This window comes from Malus domestica, chromosome 08 (genome assembly GCF_042453785.1).
Source record: "Malus domestica chromosome 08, GDT2T_hap1".
Classification (NCBI taxonomy): Eukaryota; Viridiplantae; Streptophyta; class Magnoliopsida; order Rosales; family Rosaceae; genus Malus; species Malus domestica.
The window spans coordinates 15,443,742-15,467,303 of record NC_091668.1 but is presented as its reverse complement, the minus strand read 5'-3'; the positions used below and the strand labels follow the sequence as shown (position 1 = coordinate 15,467,303).

The following is a 23,562-nucleotide window of genomic DNA, read 5'->3' as shown; positions in this document are numbered from 1 at the left end:
AAACGCTTTCATTTTGCATATCCTTGCACATTTAATAATTGTAATAGATTAGAAGTGTATGAATTTATTTTTTATGAGACTCTTATTTTCGAGTGTAGATGTAGTACTTAAACGACAAATGTATTTTAATGTTTTGAAGTAATATTTATGTGACAATGTGTGGTATGTGCAAATTTAAGAAAAAAAAATATTTTTCTTAACGGGTCATAACGGGTCGGGTCACTTTACCCATAAAGTGATCCGACTGTTAAGGATCCGTTAAGATAACATGTGTGACACGATACGATCGATGAAGATAACAGGTGTTACACAAAAACTACACGAACACGAACACGCCTAACGACCCGTTTGCCAGGCCTAGTACAGCCACCACCTTCGCCTGCTTTACTGAGATGAGCACACCGACGACTTTCTCCAGTCGCCATTTTTAGAGAGAGAGAGCTTTAGGGAGAGGAAAAATGGGTTGTGGGAATTTCTTCTGCAACGTACTCCTGACCTTCTCCGTGGCTCTGATCACATACAACATCATCATCTCAGCCAATTCACCACTCCAGCAGGACCTTCCCGGTCCGTCGAGATCATCATCGTCGGTTGCAGTGGACCCCATCATCCAGATGCCAATGCACAGATCGCGAGGCAAATCGGGGAGCTCCAAGCGACTGTTCCACACGGCGGTGACAGCCTCCGACTCCGTCTACAACACGTGGCAGTGCAGGATCATGTACTACTGGTTCAAGAAGTTTCAGAACGAACCCGGCTCGGAGATGGGCGGGTTCACTAGGATCCTGCACAATGGGAAGCCGGACAAGTACATGGATGAAATCCCTACTTTTATTGCTCAGCCTTTGCCTGCTGGAATGGATCGGGTTGGTGGGCTTTTCTCTTAAAATTTTGGTTAATCTGTTTATGTTTATCTGCTTTTTTTGGAAGCTGGTAATTGGATTCAGCTTAATTTTGGACTTTTCCTCTGTGTTTGGGAGATGGGTTTTTGTTATTTTTGTGTGTAGAATTTTGGGTTGCTCATAAAAAATGCAAATGGAGAAATTAGATTTTGATTGCTTTTAGGGACATTGCTAGTATAGTGATGCAGAATTTACTTTCATGATTAAATTATGCAATCTAGAAGTTGTAAATTACGGAACCCGAATGAAGTTAAGTTGATGAGTTGTAATGCTGACACAGTATAAACCCTCTGTGATTGTCATTTTGCAAGAAATTACATTGTAATAGTTTCTCACCGCGCATATTGTAATCACAGGGTTATATTGTTCTCAACCGACCATGGGCATTTGTGCAATGGCTTCAGCAAGCAGACATTAAAGAAGAGTACGCGCTATGCTTTACTTCATAGTTTCGGTACTTAATAAGTCGATCATATTTGGTGTTTCTGTTGGGTTGACTTATATGTATGCTGTTCTTACTGTGTAATGTATGCAGTTACATACTGATGTCAGAGCCCGATCATGTAATTGTCAAGCCAATACCGAACTTGTCTATTGATGGGCTTGGAGCTGCATTTCCTTTCTTCTACATTGAACCGACGAAGTATGAGTCGGTCCTCCGGAAATACTTCCCTGAGGACAAGGGACCAATAACTAAAATTGATCCAATTGGAAATTCTCCCGTCATCGTTGGGAAGGTATTGAACTTGTCATCTCTCCCAGGTATAACAACAGTTACCTTTAGGTTTATGGTGTTTTGACTTTTCTTTTTAAAATAAATCATATTAGGAATCTCTCAAGAAAATTGCTCCCACGTGGATGAATGTTTCTTTGGCAATGAAGAAGGATCCTGAGACAGACAAAGCTTTTGGTTGGGTTCTTGAAATGTGAGCTCTCACTAGTTAATTTAGTTCTTTGATGACGTTACAGCCGGTTAACTAAATTAGTTATCAGAACACTCCTTGACCTTTTTAAGTTAATTTTGCATCATGATACAGGTATGCTTATGCTGTTGCATCCGCTCACCATGGGGTTGGTAATATCTTATACAAGGACTTCATGCTTCAGGTTTAGAACCCCTCTTCTTTCTTTGAATGTATAACTTTTCTTGATTGCAAGTTATTACGTAATTTTGAATTTAGCCATTTGTTACCTTCTACAAGGTTAATTGATTTGTTTACATATTTCATTATTTACTACTACCGTTTAACTTACCAGCATTACTATTTTTCTGATGCATATCAGCCTCCGTGGGATAAAGAAATTGGCAAGAAGTTCATAATTCATTACACGTATGGATGTGACTATAATATGAAGGTAGTATGTTCGATAAGCTCTTGGATACTTTTATTTTATTTCTGACAGTTCGATTTACTGCCCAATACATGTCTTCAGTTTTCAAATGAAAACTTTCAGCTCTTTAATGTCTGATTTTGATGTTCTGATATCAGGGTGAACTAACATATGGGAAAATTGGAGAATGGAGATTTGATAAACGGTCTTATGATACTGTTGCACCGCCTAGAAACCTTCCTATGCCTCCACATGGTGTTCCAGAAAGCGTGGTATGTATCATCACCTAGTAGTAGTAGTGTTTCTGCATAATTGGTTACGCTAGCGAATAACATAATTAATATTGAGGCCAAGGGCATGTAACTTTATGTTTCCCAGCTTTGGCCCTGCTTATTCCATCTTGACTCGAAATTTAAACGTGTAGGTGACCCTGGTGAAAATGTTGAATGAAGCCACAGCAAACATTCCAAGTTGGGGGGAATAGGTAAAAGAGCTGGTTGGAGCTGATGTAGACACTGAGTCTGTATATAACAAAGCTACGCCGCCTTTTGGTACAGATGCCACTCACGGAAAAGTTGGTGAAAATTGTCATGTCTCGCTAATCAACTTGGGTTGCACACTTCGTGTCATACACTTGAATTCAGTTGCTCGTATGACCAAATTATGGGTGTGAAATTTACCACAAGCATGAACACGAATTCATTTTGTGAATGATAAAGTTACATGTATAGGTAATGCAGGAGCTTGGACAGAGCCGTTGAGTCACTTGATGATCGAATACGAAAATGACTACATTTGTTTTCTCCTTCCTAGGAATTTATCTTTTGCGAACAAATGTTGTGATTTTCCCCTTGATTAGAATTGTGAGTTTCCTTCGATTTTTATTCGTGTGGTGTGGATGTGGCTACATAAACTTGATAACTCCTATGTTTTGGTTCAACTGTAGTCCTCTTAACTTTTGATGTTGGTGAAAAACACTTTGAAAATCAAACTATACAAAAATACGGCTTCACTTATCAACTGTTAATGTCGGGTGCAGCAATTCTTGATGGTTGAATAGGCTTTTTCCTTCAAATCTACAACAAATTCAGGTACATAAACAGTTTTTCGCAAAAGACAAATAAAAATAGCGATTCCTCCTTTTTGGAAAGATGAAAACGCCCTCAAGGAATCACGTTCGAATCCATCGTCCTTGTCGTTTCGTTTTGCATTAACAGTTTTTCAAAAATCGTTTTGTAAAACGTTACTGTACTAAGAGATTAGTGTTTCTAGAATTTAGGGATTGTTTTCTTTTATACAAAAGTAACATGTGTCAAGGTATGAGTTCATCCCACAAGAAAGGGACGCAGTATTATCTAGAGAAATATTCTTCAAACCAAGGAATAGGGAGGTGCATTGTACAAGAATTAAACTTCTCAGTCAATTTATTACTTGGTATCATGAATATGTTATTTGATATCGACAACTCGATTTTTTTTTATATACATACATATGACTAGACCATTATCATTTGATTAACAGTTTAGATAGACGATTTTTCATGAAGACTAAAAAAAATTCCATAATTAAATTTATATGATAAAAATATGTTGGTAGCAAAGTATTGACAAGGTGGTGCATCCTAGTGTGGTGTGTGGATGTAGGTGGTGCATCCTATTGTTCATTGCACATATATCCTCAATCTTACAACACACGTATATTTTTCATATTTATTAATTATGATACGCTCTGACAATTCTCTTTCACAACACATATAAAAGTACGCTCGGACTCAATTGGGAGTTTAGTTGCTAGAGTGGGAATTGTCCAAAGTGCCCATCCAAGTAGGAGGCGACATACCGGTTTGTTCATGAACCGTCTTGAACAATGGTGGCAACATCTTGTAAACTCCGGCAACCTCCTTCATTGCCCCATTTGCACCGCCATCACCACCTTCTCCCCCACCATTTGTCCAAATGCTGATTTTCGGCTGAAGTCCGCGCATGGCCTCGGCATTGATCTTAGCAATTTCTTGAAACATGCCACTGTTGATCATCATAAAGTCTCTCATGGCTGCATAGTTTCCTCCAACTGCATCCAAAAGGTGGCGTAGATATGCACCTTGAGCTTGTCCAAGGGCCATGAGTCCCTCAGCCTCTTTTTTCTTTGCATAAAATTCTCCGTCGGCAACTTGTTGACGTCCATAGAATTCTACCTCCGCCAATGCCTTTTTGGCCTCTGCCTCTTTCTCCCTTTGGAAAAGAATTGCCTCTGAGACTTTTTGTTTGTTGTATAACTCCCAATTCGCCTCATGTACCTTTAATTTGTTTATGAACATTGTTGTTATATAAAGCTTTGACACAATAACTTTACTAATCAACCAACCGTTGCGCGCGCGCATTTGGAACTAATGGATATAAGCAAAGGGAAGGATTATGTCCATCAACAAAAAATAGCTTTTGAAACTCCAATATGCATGGATTTGTTTGATGATGTGGGTTGAGACAGTGACAGAGTTAGAATTTCATGTTAGTGAACCTATAACAAACTCTAAACCAAAACATCTAATAGATGAGTTACATATTCCAAAATCAAGTATCACCAACTCATATGTTGAGAAACTTCAAGACACATACTAAAGACAATTATATTGAGACTAATAAGAGAAACCAGACATCAATATTAATCATAGTCTAAGATATAGAGAATTACGAGTAATGTTAGGGAGAATCAATTTCGAAACTAAATTTTGGAAACTAAAAGATATAGAAGTTGATGATTGGTTTATTAGTTAAGCGTTGATGGACGTGCTCATTTCTATTGGTGGCATATCATTTAGTTTGTAATTTTAATCTTCAAATTTAGTCTCCCTAGTATTACTTGAGAATTAAAGAGATCTTATAAAGATTAATTACTACTCAGTTTACTTAATCTAGATTTGGGATAATTACTACTCAATTAACTTAATCGAGATTTGAGATTAATTACTGCTAAGTTTAATTTTTTTTTGTCAAACCATAGATTTTGTTAGATTAGATATTAGATTAGCCACTAGCGAGGTTCAAACTCATCCCGTCATGCAAGGGCTCAACTCTTTTCCACCACTGTGGTAAAGAGCCACTACTCAGTTAACTTAATCGAGATTTTGGAGTAAAAAGAAAAAAGCTAAGAAATTGTGAGCAAACTAGAATTTTTTTTTTTACAAAAAAAAGGAGGAAAACTAATAAAAATGATTTGAAAACTTTGAGTTTTAATGATAAGTACAAAATAAAGGGTAAAATGAATAGTATCAGGATTGACTTTTTAGTGTAAAAATATGGTTTTTTGTTAAAGTGAACAGTACCGAAAATTTTTCGTTAAAATTCCCTAAAAAAAATCATTAAAAGAAATTTTAGAATAAAAAAACGAGTAGCATATTTTATTTTTAAACGCGAAAAAAAATATTTATATATATTAGATACCTTTGTTTCATACTCAACGCTAGCCTTGCTCAAGAACTCAGCCTTTAGCTTCTCCGTCCTAGTCAAGACATTCATCCTCTCAACCTCCGTTTGCAACTCGGCATCCCTCAATGCCACAGCCTTTGCGGCCTCCACCTCCGCCACCTGCGCCTCTTTCGCCCACCCGGCCTTCTTCTTGGCCAGCTCAGCATTTGCCTCAGCCACCTCAGCCTCCCTCACATTCTCATACACCTTCACCTCCGCCTTCACCTTAATCTCCGCCATCCTCCCCTCCCCCTCCCTCTTCGTCCCATATATCTTCGTCTCTGCGTCAATCTTGGCCGCGTACTGCAGCGTCTCGCCCTCCCTCATCTTCGACCCTATCTCCCCCTTCTTTCTTGCCTCCGCCACGTCAACCCTTGCCTGATTCGCCGCCTCCATCTGTGTTTTCTGCCCCAAGTAACTAAAATACTCATGCCCCGGCACATCCACCAACTGCTTGACATTTGCATTATAAATCAAAAGCCCAAACTGATTGAGTTCCAACTGGACCTTCTCAAACACCTCTTGCTTAAACTCTTTTGTCCCCCTAAACACCTCCTCCATGGTCATCGAGGCCGCGAGAACACGAGTCTCGCCCTCAATGATCCCCTGAACAAGCTCTTTCACGTGGCTAGAGAGCTTGTCATGGCGGGAAATGAGCTTGGCGTACTTGTGGAGACTGTGGATGTCATCGATGCGTGGGCCGATGGTGAAGACGGCGGGCAGCATGAAGGGGAGCTTTTCGGAGCTCATGGCTTGGACTTCGAAGGTATAGTTGACGGGGGACATGTCGAAGATTATGAAGGACTGGCCGGGGAAAATCCATGCCTTCTTTGCAAGCTTTATGTCTTTGATTCCGATCCCGGTGATCACCAGATACTCTGAAGGGCTTGCTACTTTATACATTTTTGTCCTTCTTTACTTGAGCAATGCAAGAGCTATGTTATATGAGGGAAAGCAACAAGGAGCATAAGTATATATAGGAAACGATATGCAGAACTCATTTATCAAAAAATTGGGTTTAGGATAATTTATGTGTGTATAGTAAATTAACTCATTTATTAAAGATTGGGTTTATTGACCACAAAAATTATAAATAAATAAAAAAGGATTGGGTTTAGGATAATTTATGTAATAATTGGAGCTCAATTAGCAGCATGCGCATTATCTGAAGAAGTTGACGTGTATCATAAAATTAATTGACAATAAAAGGAATAGCTCCATTTCTTATAAGCTAATGTAAAATCCATTTTCCCATCAACGTGTGACTTATTCTCAAGACACTCCCCTTCTGTGTAGCAAATGTTGAAGCCTAATAAATGAAAAACACAAGCATGGTGATGTGGATCACATGGGGGTGTTGAGCTTTACAGGTAGGACAACATATTCTAATACTATGAAGAAATTGAGATTTCACCATAAAACAAATTGACAATACAAAAAATATTCCGATTTTTTATAAACTCATGCAAGGTTCTTCTTTTCATTTTCTCAACAGTTTACTTTGAATTCTTTGTAATGTTTACTTTGAATTCTTTGTAATTTTTTTGTTTAAATATATAAATGTTTGGGGATTTTGGGTGTCTCCGCTTGATAATGTCAATGGCAAAAAGTCAAAAATTTGGGCTGTCAATTTCGGAGATGGATTGTCTGCCCTCCCCTCTCCATTCCCTCTCTATATTGTCATGTTTTGTGCGGTCACGATTAAGTTACGTCAACATTTACTTTTTGTCTTATTATTTTTTATAAAAAAAATAATATAAAATATTGACGTGGCTTAACCGTGACCGTACAAAACATGAGGGCATGAGGAGGGTATGAGAAGGGGAGAGCAGACAATCCATCTCCGTCAATTTCAATGGAAATTGCATCGTACTTGCTCTTCCTTCTGTTCTTAGCTTTTAAATTAATTTTCTTTAATTTTTAGTTTTTCCCGTCTCTTATCTATTTGAATTTGTCGACAAAGTCTTGACTCGTATATATTCCTTTCATAAGAACTTTATTATGCGGCCTTATACAGGACGGTAAAATTCCATCACCAAATTTGGCATCCTTAATTTAATTTATATATTTACAGCAGAATTGGAATTTAGCCTTTTTTTCGTTTTGTTAATGGTGCTTTTTAATGATGCGAGCTTGTTAAGTATTTGAGCGACTTTTGTCCACGATTTTATAATTTTTGAGTTTGTTTTCGTTAGCATACTTGCAAATGCAGCTGGCAACCATTAGATGAGGTACCGTACGGCTAAAACTGTTGTCCATCAAATTATGGAAGCGAAATATGTAGTTTTGAATATCATAGTGCGCAACGAACGAGACTAGTAAAATAAAAATATTATTAAACAAACGAGAATGCCGAAACGGTTACAAAACCTTAAGAGACTACATTGTGACTAACTTATTCTCTCTGAATAACAAAGCTCTCTATTTCTAATAAACTAACCCTAGTCCCTAATAAGCAAGGAAACGAAAACCTAATTCTAATGGGCAAAAAACTCTAATATCCTTGGCCCACAAGAAAACCATAAACAATAATAAAATAATAACTAATTTTCCAACACCCCCGTCAAACTCATGGCGGTACACATCATGAGTTTGCCAACAAGTAGATGCGGATGCAAGACTCCAAATTTCAATGCCAATGCCGATACCAATGCCGATGTCAATACAAATACCAATGCTAATGCCAATTCCAACTTCCGATCAAACAAACAAAAATTCAATTCACCATGTTCACAACGTCACTTGAGTGATCTCCAATCCAAATACTTGAGCGATCCTCGCGGTAGAAACAACAGACAAGCCAAACAAAAAAGCTCAACAGTAGCTCCAATCAACAAGCCCTAATAACAGCAACATGTGAGCCCAAAACATTAAAAAAAAAACAACCAAATTTTTTTCTTGCCCGTGTGGGCACAAAGTCAAAACCTCAAAAACAAAGCATTTTCTTCTATTTCCCTTTTGTCTTTTTCCTCCTTTTTTTGTTTCATTTCGTTTTTTCCTTTTTTTTTTTTCCTGGATCTTCTTCAAAGTTTCAAACAGCAACAATACTGCAAAATGGGTTTTGCAGCTGCAGCTTGGTATGACGGCCTTCAACAGGGCAAACTACGGATGCTGGTCAAATTCAAACGGGTCTGATGGAGTGCGAGTGCAAGTGCAAACAGTCGGATTTGTGCAGGGATTCAAGTGGTGGTTCTGCAAAGCGGAGGCGAACTCGATCCGAGTGGTCCTTAGGTCTGGGCGGTGATGCAGCGGTGGGGCTGGAGGGATTCGTATATGCAAGGAAGCAGCGGATTCAACAGGTGGTGGAGTGGACAAATAAATTTCAGCAGCGGGTGCGTGCAGATGCAGATGGTGGTTCAACGGTCCATATGCATAAACGCTGTGGAATGCGAATCAGGTGCAGGTTCATAAGCCGGAGTACAGAATAAGAACGAACGACGACAAAGGCAAACAAATTGATACCAACGAGAACGGATTGAACCCTAAGGATCGAACCTGCTCTGATACCAAGTTAAATGCGCAACGAACGAGACTAACAAAATAAGAATATTATTAAACAAACGAGAATGCCGAACGGCTACAAAACTTTAAGAGACTACATTGTGACTAACTTATTCTCTCTGAATAACAAAGCTCTCTATTTATAATAAACTAACCCTAGTCCCTAATAAGCAAGGAAACGAAAACCTAATTCTAATGGACAAGAAACTCTACTATCCTTAGCCCACAAGAAAATCATAAACAATAATAAAATAATAACTAATTTTCCAACAGTTTAAGTGATTTTTGTCCGTTATAATTGTCATTTTTGAACTTGTTATGGTTGTCATTTGGACATTGATGATTTTAGTGTCTTGTGTTTGTTGTGTCTTGTTTTATTTTTTTTTGTTTGATTTGATGAAAGAATAAACAATTGGATTTTTCCGTATGAATGTATGTAATGTACCCATAATTTTGGCCCTCTTCTCATTCAGTTAGTACATGCAATTTTGCTTTGCTATGTTCTCTTCATATGAGAGTTTTACGGTTTGAATTGTTGTGTTGTATTTTTCTCCAAGGATAAAATATATATAAAAGTACAAAGATGTTTAGGTACATGAAATCCCTTTTTAAGGAGGAAATTCCATTCGATTACAAATTTATAATAAATAGGAAAATTGACTTACTCCAACGGTCTCCCTACTAATGGTGCATATTTATCTCCTAGGTGCAAAGCGGGTCACGGCCACTATTAAGCACAAAGCTTGTAAAATTAAGAAATGGCGCCTACACATGCCTAGGCATCCCTCTAACCCACTTAAGTGGCGACTCTCACTTAGACAGAAAATAGATAACTTTCATTTTGTATTTTATTTTCATAAAATGTAGGAGACTTGTCGAATACTTAGATCGATGAACACTCATTACATGCTTATTCCCCATGTTTTCAATATGTTATAATACTTTATAATATATATGTCATTCTATTTTGTAATTTATTTATCACAATATAGTATGTATTAAGTATAAGTAGACAATTTATTATATATATTTAAATTTAAGTAAAAGTAAAAAATCACCTAAGCCGGCCTAAATGCATGGGCCTCTATCCACTGCCTGACTAATGCCTAGCGCCTTTTAGAATCTTAACATTACAAATCCCATCTAATGCATGCAAAATAGAATGGGAGTTGGTACTTTGGATAGGATAGGCTAGGATTATATGGATAGGATGGGAGTATTGTCATTTGTTTGGTGTGGACAAACCATCCAAGACTTGTGACCCTGCAACTAGCTAATTCTAGGGTGAAAAAAAAAACAGAAAATCCGGAACCGAACTAAAAATGTCACGAAATCGAACCAAAAATGTATCAAATAAAAAATCTTGTATTGTTCAGTACCCGAAACCGAATCGATCCCAAAAAGTTCGGTACGGGATTAGGATCCCATATGTCTTCATTCAGTAATCCCTAAATGAATAGAAACATATTTTATAATATATATATACATATAATATTTAATTTTAAATTAGGTTTAGGAATTATGTGGACTGTTAGATTGGTTGAGATTTAATTTCAAACGTCCATCTAACTTAGGGTTTTAGTTTCTATCTCAGTCTCTCACATTCTACCATTCAACATTCTTGAACCCTCTCTCATCTCTCTCGAGTTGTCTCTTTGTTCTCTTCGCCTCTACCTCTCCTCCACCTCTGCCTCTCCTCCCCCAACCTTCTCCAAGTCTCAACTCCGACCACCACGCCATACCCTCTTCTCTCATCTCACTCTAGCCACCATGGCTCACACCATATTGTCTCGAGTTCTCGACTCTCTTATTCTCTCCTTCTCGATTGAGCCCCAAAATCGAGATATTTGTTTCAAAATCTATGGTTTGTTTCGATTTACTTTCGAATTAAGATTGTGGTCCATCAAATTATTGAAGCGACATATGTAGTTATTTAATCGACTTTTTGTCCGTTATAATTATCATTTTAGAACTTGTTTTGGTTTGGCCATATGGACATTGATGATTTTAATGTCTTATGTTTGTTGTGTTTTGTTTTATTTTTGTTAGTTTGATTTGATTGAAAGAATAAACAATTGGATTTTGCCCTATGAATGTATGTACGGCCTTCGAAAGCTAGCATATATGCTAAATCATGCGAAGGGGTTCCATATGCCCAAAATTTGGGCTCTCATCTCATTCAGTTAGGACATGCAATTTTGCTTTATTATGTTCTCTTCAACTATATGGTATTGTAGGCATAATTTACTAAACAATTATGGAGGCCATAGAGAGAAAGGTGCGGCAATAGTAGAGAGAAGAGAGAAATGTGTAATTGTGAGGTGTGTTCTATTACATCCCATTGTGCCTTTAATTATAGTAGTACGATAGGTAAAAACTTTTCCCTTTAAGATTACAACATTTAATAGGTAATCAACTCCTAATAGGAATATAAGATACATTCCCATATCTACTAGGATTTACACAATCACATTTCTAATCTAATAGGACTGCAACACTCCTCCTTGAGTGTGTAAATACTCAAGTAAATGGCGCATCAGGTCTTCAGCGATGAAGTAAGTACAGTTGATGAAGTCGTCAGCACAATGAGCGAATGCGAGTCTCATATCAACGGAAGAATGCATAAAAAGTAAAACTCACAAAAACCTTGCTTTGGTAAAACCCAAGGTGGGAGAAAAACCCATAGACTAAGGAGAAAAGTGAGAAGTTGCACTAAGTCAAAACTATGCTTCTTTTGGACGCATGTAGAATAGCAAAAACCCAACTGGAAAAATACTCCTAATCGTTGGGAAAAAAGTGCATTAAGATCAAGTGAGTATACTTTTGGATACTCTCCCTGAGTTTGACCTAACTTCCAAATGAGAACTATAAGCATTGCATATGAATAGTTAGGCATACCAATTCCTCAGACAAGCTTCTGGAAGGTTGACTTTGGCAGTGATGTCGTGTAGAGGTCAGCAAGGTTGTCTGGGATTGGCATACATGACTTCAATCTCCTGATGCTTTGCTGAGGTAGATGTAGACACAATATGTCATGGTGTTGACTTTGTTGATGTATCGTGGCTTGGTCGGGTTTATACATGCAGCATAGTCTTCATGGATCGTCGTTTAGACTCAACGATGGATGAAAATAGCAAGTACTTCGAATATGCTCAATAGGAACTCCTAACCATGTCTCACTTATGGTGTAGTGAAGCAAGGTGAGTCTTGGAACGATTCGAAGATTTCACAACTAAAGTCATATTGTGGACCTCCAAGATATTGTGATATCGCTAACGGTAAAGACATAACCATTTGGGGATTTTTCCCTTGTGGTACCTTCAGGGTACATCTTTAATACCAATTCAGTGGTTACATGTAGGCACGGTGCTGCATCTTTACCAAGATATCAACAGCGAAGGAGATGTCCTGTCTAAATACAATGGGCTAAGTACAACGAAGCGCAAAGTTGAACTTAGATATGGAATTTCGGATTCCATAACTTCTTCAAGGGTCTCATTTGCATATAACGTATAGACGATCATAGGTATACTCAAAGGTAACACATTCGGGGTGTAGTTCGACTGGTAGACCAAGGTACCGTTAGAACAATGCTTGAGGTCAACGACATGTGTGAGGCATAAACAAGTTTTCCTAAGATCCTTCATCTCAAATTTCATCTTCATGTGCGAGGCTGTTTTCTCAAGCTCTTCCAGAGTCTTAGTGAGATGTATGTCAACGACATAAACTGTAACTCTAGCAATTTGGAATAAGCCTTCATAGTTTAACATGCAAGGGCATAATTCATATCCCTGACTAATCAAATAATCACTTAGACTGGTATACCACATCTGTCAGATTGTAAGTGAACACCTCAAACAAGTTAAAAGAGTGTTCTGTGGTTTGGAACTATTTGAACCAGTCCAAGTAATTCTTCGGGAACTTACATGTAAATCTCTGTATCTATATCCCCATGGAGAAACACCAACCACATTTCATAATGCTGCTATCAATCACATGACATTTGAGAGAAACCTTGTGTCGTAAAGTGTGCATCATATGCACTATTTCATTCATCTCATAACGCTTCCTTTCCGACTTGTAACATAATAGGATTACCTTGGGCAGTGTAGGAACGACAGGTCCAAAACCCATTTTGGTAAGGAATTTGACCTGGATTGTAATTTCAGTTGTCCAATCAGTTCTACGTTGTCACTTAATCAATGGAATACAGTTCGATATCGTCGCTTTTCATTTATGTCGGTAGCTACCATAAGTGAAAACATCATTGATGGTAATCTCATTTCAATTTCATTTAGCTCATCCAAACTAGTATACTGGACCAAGAACTTCAAGTCTCGGGAGTAATCTAGATTAATCTTATGAGATGGAAATGATTTGAGATAGCGATCAAGCTTAGATTCATTGTTGTGCCGTGTCTTCCTCTTCTAGGGAAGTGAATCTTACGAACCAAATGATCTGCCATGCTCGAGGCTAAGACAGTTTGATTGGCTATCCATCGGTGTACCGGATCGTCCAACAAGGGCGTCCAAACCATCCAATAGGGGCGGCACATCTTCTAGGGATGTTGACTCAACATCCGTTAAGTACGTCTATCCTTGCAGGCATGTTTGCAACTGGTATATGATCTCGTCAGTTTATCTAAATCAGAGGATTGCGTCTAGAGCAACATTCTGAAAGCTAGAATTCATCACACTTGCTTATCACACTTGTGCGGTACGGGGATTGAGATAAGACATAGTGGGCAACGTCCATGCAAATTCACGCTGTTATCCAGGAAAATTAACGTTTGTATCTCCACCTAACGGAGGGAAAACTATCTCATTAAAGTGACAACCCGCAAATGAACGGTAAAGAGATCGCATGCAAAGGCTCGAAGAAAGCTAGTGTGAAAAAGAATCATAATTGACAAAGATTCACATCCTTCTTTGAGGACCCAGGTTGGTACGTTGCGGCAGCGCAACTTGGCACATGGAATGCTCACCCAAATGTGTAAATACAAAAATCGTCAAGTTCGTACCCAGTAACCAACTGTAAAGTCAAATAGGTTGGGTGGCAATGGGCCTCAAGGCGGACCAACATAACTGATTACAAGATTGCATAGCCCTTGGCAGAAACCGAAAACTTGGTATGTTCACCAAAATCCGGGCGATCATTCAAATTGCGCTTTATGATCACTAGGCGAGGCTATTTGGGGTGAACATAGGAATTCGATGTTCAATTATAAACCCAAAATACATGCAATACTTTATCAAAAATCGTCGATATAAACTCTCCAGCATTATCCAGTCTCTCGGACCTTAAGGGATAAGTAGGGTGGAGAACCCGTAATCGGCCATGAGGTTTAGCAGCAATGTGTGTGGACAAACATGTGACCAGTTTGTCGATTCATCAACCAAAACCATAAGTATTTATATGGTCTGCATTTTGGTTGGATTAGTCCACGTATATTCCTTTGAATCCACCATGAAATGAGGGTCGCTTCGTATCTTTGCGAGGAATGATATAGAAAATCAATTTCCCTAATGAGCAGGCTTGGCAAAGTGTGCTTGTTAGCACAAGATCCTTACTTCGGGTAAGGAGATGCATTGTAGCATCATTATTCGACCTAAGTGTCTCAAAAGGTAATGCCAAAGCAAGTAAACTGCTCAATCACTAAGCTTCAGGCCCGCCACATATGGTGTATTCCCAATTGGGAGACAACTTATTAGCCCCGAATCAAAGCTTCAGGCTCATTTTTAGAGGTGGTGCAAAGATATTTCACTCTATTTTCTTTAATGGTTTCATTTATGATCATTGTCATCTCGAGTATCCTTAAAAACTCAACGATAGGGAGAATTTAAGGTCCCTTAAATGGTAATGGTGATGCAATACCATTCATACAACAAGGAGCGTGCTAATGCTCTTAATCAGGTTGGATAGACCTGAAGTCGTTGTTAGAGATGTGATTTAGGTGTAAAGTTAGTGTGTGTAGTAAGCATTCATCCAAACAACTCACTTTCCCACATTCCTACCTAATCACGTGTTTAATTGAATCGGTCACATGTATTAATAAACATGATTCAATTAACTCATATTCGAGGACAATATCAAGAAGATTATCCATAAGTAAAACAAACACAAAACTTGAATCCAAGAACATGGAAAATGTTCACAAAGTAGATAGTTTACTAAGGGGATTTGGCCAACAAGGCCATCCATGTCAAAATTTTGCTTTTCCAACGATGTTTGGTGGAGCAAAATTAGTCTCACATATTGACTACAAGAATGGTACTCCTCAACGACAATGGTAGAGGCATGAACAGGTGCATAACCAATGATCTATTCCATCAAGACGAAAATAGATTCTGTAGGGTTAAGGTTTGGGACTATTATCCCTTCTTCTTGAAGTTTTAGGTCTTCAGTACCAAGGATCATGCTTCGGGCATGATGCCACACATTGGCAGGCCCTAATTCTACCATATATTTGTGGTAGTAATCAGATCCAAGAATTTGGTAAACTTCTGTTTTCTATACTTGTTGCTTCATGAGCAAGTTAGAAACAAGGAAGGGCAAGAAAAGTATTCTCTAGTCAAAATTTTATCGGATTTATAAACTTCAAAATTGTACTCATTCATGGACGTAATCATGGTGTGCTTTGGGCAATATCTTTCATGATTATATGGTCCATAGAAGCAAGCCAAAAAGCCATGGAATCCTCGTTCTGGAGGTACTTCAATTTGTAATGCTTCGAGCATAAGTCTTCGAATGAAGATCATGGCGATGGCTTATTCAGCTCTTCCATGCCATTGTTGGTGTCAATGGTTTCTCAACTTCTTGATATTTAAGTGGAGATTCACGTCTTGTAACCCACATAAAGTGGTTTCTATTAGAAACGTCCAAATCAGGAAAATCAAACTTGTTATGGTACAACAATCCACTAAATGGAGGGAACAAGATTGTGATTGGTGCTATGGGAATGAATCATCCATAAGCATCAAAATTAGAACATTCGAGTTCTAAGACATGGTTTTCATGAAAAACGTCGGTTTTTCATGGGTGTATTGTTTTATGAAAACTTCGGGTTTCAAAGGCACTAAATTTGAAACTACAGGTTCAATTTAGTTTATGAACGTTGAGTTCATTAAAGAGAGGTTCCTGCAAGAACACAGAATGCAATATACAACTAAGTGTAGTGGATTTGAGTTTCTTTGGGAACTCATGTGTGAGAGCTTCGTTACTATAAAAGTATGTCAACGGTTCAAAGTATAAAAATAAATTATTAAATCGTTAATGTCCAAAAGTGATCTTCAGGTCAATAATTTTGGATTCATTATCAGATTAATAGACTACTAGTCACTTTTAATTAATTAATTAGCATTGGATTCAAAAAGCCATAGCCCAATAACATTGGGCTTGAGTGCCGTAAGCAAGGGGCACGGGTTGGCTGCAGTATGTAGCCCACAGGGTGATTGCAAGTCACAGGTCCAGTGATAGGGGCAAGCCCAAAGGCCTACGGGAGTAGGAGAAACCCCAACGTAGCTAGGTTTCAGGTTTAGGCCAAAAAGGGGGGCACGGGTTAAGGCTTAGCACAGTCCTAGCCTGTGGTCTTGCATGGGAAAGCAAGCCCAGCGAAAGTTGGCTTACAGGTTTAGGTCGCACGGGGCCCAGCCGAGGCTGAAGCCGAGTCCAATGGGCTATGGCATGCGGGCCGGGACATAAAGGAAGGCACAACAGCCTATTGCTGCTGGCCATGCAGGCCAGGTTCACAGGGACAAAACCCAAGAAAGCTACGGGCTTCCGTGGGAAGCAGGGTAGGGCTTCAGGCCAATGCCAGTCAATCAAGCCGAAGGCCTGGGGTCCATGCAATTGGAACGAAGCCCAGAGGGCTGCTGCCGAGGTTATGCCGCCCCATATCCAAAGTTTCCTCCTTTTTTTTTTTCCAAATCCCCTAGGGTTTAGGAAACCCTAAATTTTCTTCTAATTTAATTTGATACTTTGACTCACATATTCCACATAACAATTTAATTGTGCGATGCATGAAACAAATATATATATATATATATATATATATATATCGGAAGGAAAATATAAACATATGGGGGTTCATGCATCATGGGGAATGTTTTCATGCTTCATGGTCGCTTCAAATATCTTACTTTATTTTAAACGTACCTGATTGGCATAAAACAATAAAAGCCTTTGAATTTGTAAAAGATAATTCTTATAAAACCAGAATTGTATCTCCAATGCGTTATATCATATTCATCACATAAAAATTAAATTGAATCAATAGCATGTATATCAATTCAATAAAATAATAAATTAATCATAGAAAGAATGATTAAAACGTAATACTCCCCACATTGAATATCAAACTCCCTTTAGCACAGCGTCAAAAGCGTGCTAATAACATGTTGTAGGCAGAATTTACTGAACAATTATGGAGGCCATAGAGAGAGAAATGTGCGGCAATAGTAGAGAGAAGAGATAGATGATTAATTGTGAGGTGTGTTCTATTCCATCCCATTGTGCCTTTATTTATAGTAGTAGGATAGGTAAAAACATTTCCCTTTAGGATTACAACATTTAATAGGTAATCAACTCCTAATAGGAATATAAGATACATTCCCATATCTACTAGGATTTACACAATCACATTCCTAATCTAATAGGACTGCAATACATGAGAGTTTTATTGTTTGAATTGTTATGTTGTATTTTTCTCTAAGGATATACAAGTGCAAGGATGTCTAGGTACATGGAATCCCTATTTAAGGAGGAAATTCTATCAATTACAAATTTATAATAAATAGGAAAGTTGACTCACTCCAACACTCTCCCTCTAAATGGGGGATAGATATGAGTATTTATCAAATGTAGCCAAACATTGGCCTTAAATTCAAAAATAGTAGTTTTTAGAGAAACTTTTAAATATATCTAAAATATCACTTAAATAGACACAAATGCCCTCAAACTTTAAAACCAAATAAATTAAAAAGCCAAAACCCTATTAGATGAAAATTTTTGACGTCAAAACCTAAGAAATTGTGGAGACATACCGAAGGCATCGGCTACTGGTGTAGATGGTTAATTTTTTTTTTCCTCATCTACGGTTTTTTCTTTGCTTTTGTAGTTTCTTGCTTCGGTTGAATATTTATTGAAGAACGAACTGTCAATCTTTGTAACGTAATTTATCTCAATTTTTCTTTGGATTATATGTGCTTCATATTTAGTTTTCCACACGTTTGCATTATTAAGGGTGTTTTATGAGTTTGGGTTCTGTCTTAAAGGTTACTATTGACTATGATAGTGAATCGAGGGATCTGCTATTCTTAGAAAGTGCAAAAGAATTTTTTTAAGTTTACGGAATAGAAAGTCTTTAGCGCATATTAGAAAAATTAGGTTCTTGTGTCAATGGAAGATTAACAAATCTAATAGCATTTGCCAATTAGTTAGAGGCAAAGCTAATAGTTCTTCTAGTGCATATTAAAAAAATTAGGGTTTATGGAATAGAAATTTTTCTTTCTTTGTGCTTTTATTCTTGTTATCTTGGTTTGGAAATTGGTAATTATTGTACTAATAATCTGGGAAATATCAAATTAAGTTTTTTCAATGCGTAAAATAGTCATAAGTAAATTTCCAGAACAGCACCTTGATCAACAAGGTCCTTCTTCCATTGCTCAAATGCATGATGTCTTGTATATATATTGACGCCCAGCCTTGTTCTCATGATTCAATCCAATTTTTACAACACCCTCTTTATTTTTACATATATATATCAATCTTAGCCGTGTTTGTATGTCTTCTTTTTTTTTTCTTGTTGTTTTGCTTATATTTCAAGAAAATGTCTAGTTTGACAATTTTAGTGAAAAATGGTGGGAGGTGGGCTGACTCACGTACAAAAATTGCAAAGCAAAAATACATTTGCAGAGCGTCAGAAGAAAGTATATGGTATTTTGGCACACTTTCATTTGTTCTCAAGTTTTTAAACTATTTTGCCGATTCTTATATCCCATAATCTGTAAATAAATGTATGTTTGCAATGTAAGAGACTAAAGTCAAATGCATGTTTAGTAAATAAATGTACGTAAATTACCTTTGTAGTTTTTATGCAAAAGTTTCGGGTATTCATCCGCTCTCTTACATATAATTACTTGCAAATTGCTTTTGTAGTTTTGTTTGGGCCCAAAATGATATTTTGGCCCAAGCCCAAGATTCTCGATCCAATAAGGAGTATCAAGAATATTCTTCCATGAGTGAAGCCCAATAGAGTTCGACCGTATCCTATCAAAGTGTGATTTCCGCCTGGATAAAGATGAAATGGTTGAATCCTAATACAAGAGGGACTCTCTAGAGTTAAAAAAAAAAAAAAAAAAAAAAAAATCTTATGAGCCCGATAAGGTGCCGAACTTCAAGGGATGAATGTGAATGATTAAATAGCTTGGTTCAGAGTCCTATAGAGGTTAGGATTGGTCGAGACCGAATCAGATTGGGATGAGGTATTTCAGTCTGAGTGAAATTCTAGTTTGATTATTTGGGAAATCGCTACTATAAATAGAGAGGGAGATGCATCATTTAAGCTGTTCCAATTCAACACACAACTACCTTGCGCAAACCTTTCAAACACCTTGAGATTTTTATTTTCTTTTTTCCTGCCAACACATCTTCAGTTTAGATAAACAGTACTGTGAAGGCAACCAGCAACATCTTCAGTTTGAGTATACAACACTGGAGCCGTAGAATTAGCTGACCGATGAGCACCTTCAATTTAGATAAACAGCATTGCTTGGAGACCAACTAGTTATCTATCCAAGTCTTGGTCAACAAGGATTTCCAAGTCCTTGTTGGAAGAGGTCATCTCATCAGCCTTCTCGGCGAAGTGATGTGTTACTAGGCTCGGCACATTGAAAGCCAAGTTTATTTTATGATTGGATATTCACAATTACATTTTAGAGTTTGGCATTCTGACGGCCGAACCAAATTTACAATCAAGACACTTATCTCTTTTGAGTATTTGTGTCCATACAGTCTGATACCAATTAGGCTACTTATATTCTTACAAATATAATTACTAAGGCCGAACTCAGCGCCGACGATTCGTGAACTTCGAAGAAACTAGCAGCCTTGTCTTCAGGCTCTAGAACCCAAAGGCCAAGACGAGTTCCTTCCTCGGTCGCAGTCGCAAGATGCAGAAGTCAGCAGCGCGCCCAACGCACATCAACATTCATTTTAATCCCCAGTCGAGTTTAGTCAACGAGTTGGCATGCCCCACATTCGACCGAATGATGTAGTTAGCTTATTAATTACTCGGCCTATGCGCCACTTAGACTAAGTAGTTTTTAGGGTCAACATTTTGGCACACCCGGTGGGACCCAGTGCTAAAGCTTTGGAGTTCATGACCATTGAAACACGATCAGTAAAAAGGAAAACAACTATGGGCAAGTCGACTACCAATTTAGCAGTTATAGTTCAGAGTCCAGTACAAAGTAACGTGTCGCAGGCGTAGGATCCTCATGTTGTCGTGACACCTGAAGCCACATGTACGGCACGTTGAGAAAAGGAAATTAATCTTAGTGGTTAGAGTTATGATGTTGTAGTCTTCACCCAGACTACCAAGATGGCAAAAGATTATTTTATTGAAGGCCTGGTAGAGGATTGTGACGACAACAATGAGATCTCTGGTCCACCATCTAAATCTTTCCTCCGACAACAATTGGAAGAACAATCTCGGCAGTTTGAGCAACTGTTTGGCCAAGAGATGAAAAGCGTACTTGAAGAAGTACATGATAATAGTGTGATAGGAGCATATTTATGCGACTTAGTTGGCTGTTCTTGTGTATTTATGTCATGTTTCCTTAGTTATTTTAATGTTTAAAGTCATTTTCATGTGTTTTCAGATTTTATGGACAAAGTAGGCAAGAAGATGCATTTTGGAGCAAAATGGGGCTTGGAATGGATAGCAAATGCATGGGCCAAAGTGGATGGACGAATTTGAGAACTAAAGAGGCCAAGAATATGAAGAATTATGGTCCAAAAGATGAAGAAAACAGCCCAAAAATCTGTCACCCCAACTTGCATTCCTTGCCATGCAAACCACATAGAATTCCCTTTGGATTCCATGCCATGCTTGATCACTCTTGTCCCCTACATAATTTCTAATTTCATGCTTCAATTCATTTAATTATTACACTCAATTGCTTGATACCTCTTGTTCCCTTCACTCATTAGATTTTAGACAACATTTACATCCATTACATGCACCAATTGATGCTCCATCATTCACATTTGGAATCCAATGCCATGTGCAACACATGTTGTTGCACCTTTGACCCATTTGTTGACACATTTCACCTCCTTTTCCATCTCTATGCAATGTACACAATCATTCATGCTCCCTAGCTACAACACCACTCCATTTTACCCTTCACACTTTGCATCATTACTTCATTTTCACCCTTGGACCATTGCACACCACACACACAAATTGCCATGCATTTCATCCTTAACCTAACCTGATTTTCTAAGGTTTTTGGGGCCTATAAATACATGTTTACACCCCTTGGCCAAAGGACAATCCCCCATATTCATCATTTTATCACAAAAATTCGTCCATACACACCCTAGGAAGCAAAACACCCCAAAAACACCATTCTAGTGCCTAGAAAACATAACAGCCACTCCACCTTCTTCCATCCTCTTTGCCTTGTTCTCCACCACCCTCCAACCATCAAACACTCCTCCACAATTACCCTAAACCCTTCCATACCATTCCCTATCCATTCTACATCATAAAACTACCCAAAATCTGTCCATAACCCAATCTGCCGCAAGCAAGGGAAAGGAGGAATCTTGGATGCACTTGCTACCAAGTTGGAGCATTTTAGGTGTTTTCTTTCCTTTGATTTTAATGTCTAATTTTATGTATCTTTGCTTTGTGAGTATGAGGAACTAAACCCCTCTTAGTTAGGGGGTGATTCGAAACTATGTTCATACTTGCAATATGATTTGATTACATCCAGTTGTGATTCATAAATTGTGAATTCAATTTACTTATCCGTTCATATAAAAACTAATTTGTGTATGTTGGTTAAGAGTGCACGCTTAATTTTCATGCATGAATTTGACGCTAGAATATAAGGGAGTTTCACCTAATCGTTATAAACTTATATTCACAAGTAGTGAAGGTTGCTAGTCACAATCACGTTAAGTAAACTCTTGGCATAAGTTTCATGCAAATCATAGTAACGAGTGCCTCGTCAATGCTTATGTTTTCATAGAACTTAATGATTCTTGCTTGTATCTCTATTATGCAATTCATGTAGGGAACTTGTAGGGAATGTTTTGGGTTGTCGTATGCAATCATTCAACCTAATAACTTGTGGAAAAAACTGAGGGTTAATTAGTGCAATTCACGGTTAATTTGGGGCATTGAGTATTCATAGCTTATCGAAAAGCAACTGGAAATCGTTTTGTATGCAAGTGTGACATATGTGGAGAAGAACCTCCTAGCTAATCTTCCATCCATAAGTTTCATTCAAATTCACTTACAATCTGTTTTGTTTTACAAAGTTGTTTTGTTTTCAAATTCATTAAAACCAAAATCCCCCTTTTACTTTATTGTTTCAAAGTGTTTAATTTCTGTTTTGGTTGTGTGTTAGAGTGTTTTGATTCACCCAAATTTGTCTAAGAATTTGTTTACTTTGTTCTTGTCTTAATTTAATTATTTTCGTCGAAAATCAACCCCATCTTATTTCTTTGAGTCATATTAATTAGAACTTGTCTTAGATTATGTTTTTAAGTGTTTTAGTTCATTAGAAAACCAAAATTTGTCCAAGTTTGTGTGAGAGTCCCAAAATTGCCCAGATTGTGTTTTTAAGGTAGTTTTGAGTGTTTAGGGGCTGTTTTGAGTCTTTTGGTTTGTTTTAGTGTTTTAAAGTATAGTTTTGCATTCTTTGAGTCTAGTTAGTGTTTTAAACTTTGTTTTTACGTTTTCAAGTCAGTTTCCAAGTGATTTAGCAATCCCTCCTAATCCCCGGCCTAGAACGATCCCTACTTACATACTTTACTACAATTGATAAAAAGAGGGTTTAATTTGTGTGTTTAGTTATTTTACGCATCATAGTGCTTCGAATAATAAGTTGCTTGAAATTCTAGTAAACAAAGCTCATGAGAACAAGCCAGTTAATCAATCTTGGCAACGTTTTATCAAGAATGTCCCTTTAGGAGGAGTAAGATAATCAATCTCGAGAAAACATATGGTGAACCAAGCACCAGTTCAGCCGAATTCAGCCGAATGACAGAAGCAACCCCAGTCGATACAGTTGAAGTCCAGAAGATGGTTGATTTGGCCTTGAAAAAGAGGTTGAAATTCCCAAAATTTA

At 37.7% G+C, this 23,562-nt stretch overlaps 2 protein-coding genes across 2 annotated transcripts; one reads left to right on the top strand and one right to left on the bottom strand.

Annotated features, from left to right (window-relative positions):
* Nucleotides 1–331: 331 nt before the first annotated feature.
* On the top strand, nucleotides 332–3,039 carry LOC103441245 (hydroxyproline O-arabinosyltransferase 1-like). The gene is made up of 8 exons (XM_008379971.4): nucleotides 332–866; nucleotides 1,259–1,326; nucleotides 1,438–1,639; nucleotides 1,731–1,828; nucleotides 1,940–2,009; nucleotides 2,187–2,258; nucleotides 2,393–2,506; nucleotides 2,659–3,039. The coding sequence occupies exons 1-8, from the start codon at nucleotides 459–461 to the stop codon at nucleotides 2,716–2,718; spliced, it is 1,092 nt and encodes a 363-aa protein (XP_008378193.1). The 5' UTR covers nucleotides 332–458; the 3' UTR covers nucleotides 2,719–3,039.
* Nucleotides 3,040–3,782: 743 nt separating this feature from the next.
* LOC103441334 (flotillin-like protein 4) lies at nucleotides 3,783–6,701 on the bottom strand. The gene is made up of 2 exons (XM_008380042.4): nucleotides 5,675–6,701; nucleotides 3,783–4,530 (listed from the first exon to the last, which is right to left on the bottom strand). Exons 1-2 carry the CDS (start codon nucleotides 6,599–6,601, stop codon nucleotides 4,018–4,020), a joined length of 1,440 nt encoding a protein of 479 aa, XP_008378264.3. The 5' UTR covers nucleotides 6,602–6,701; the 3' UTR covers nucleotides 3,783–4,017.
* Between the last annotated feature and the right edge of the window lie 16,861 nt (nucleotides 6,702–23,562).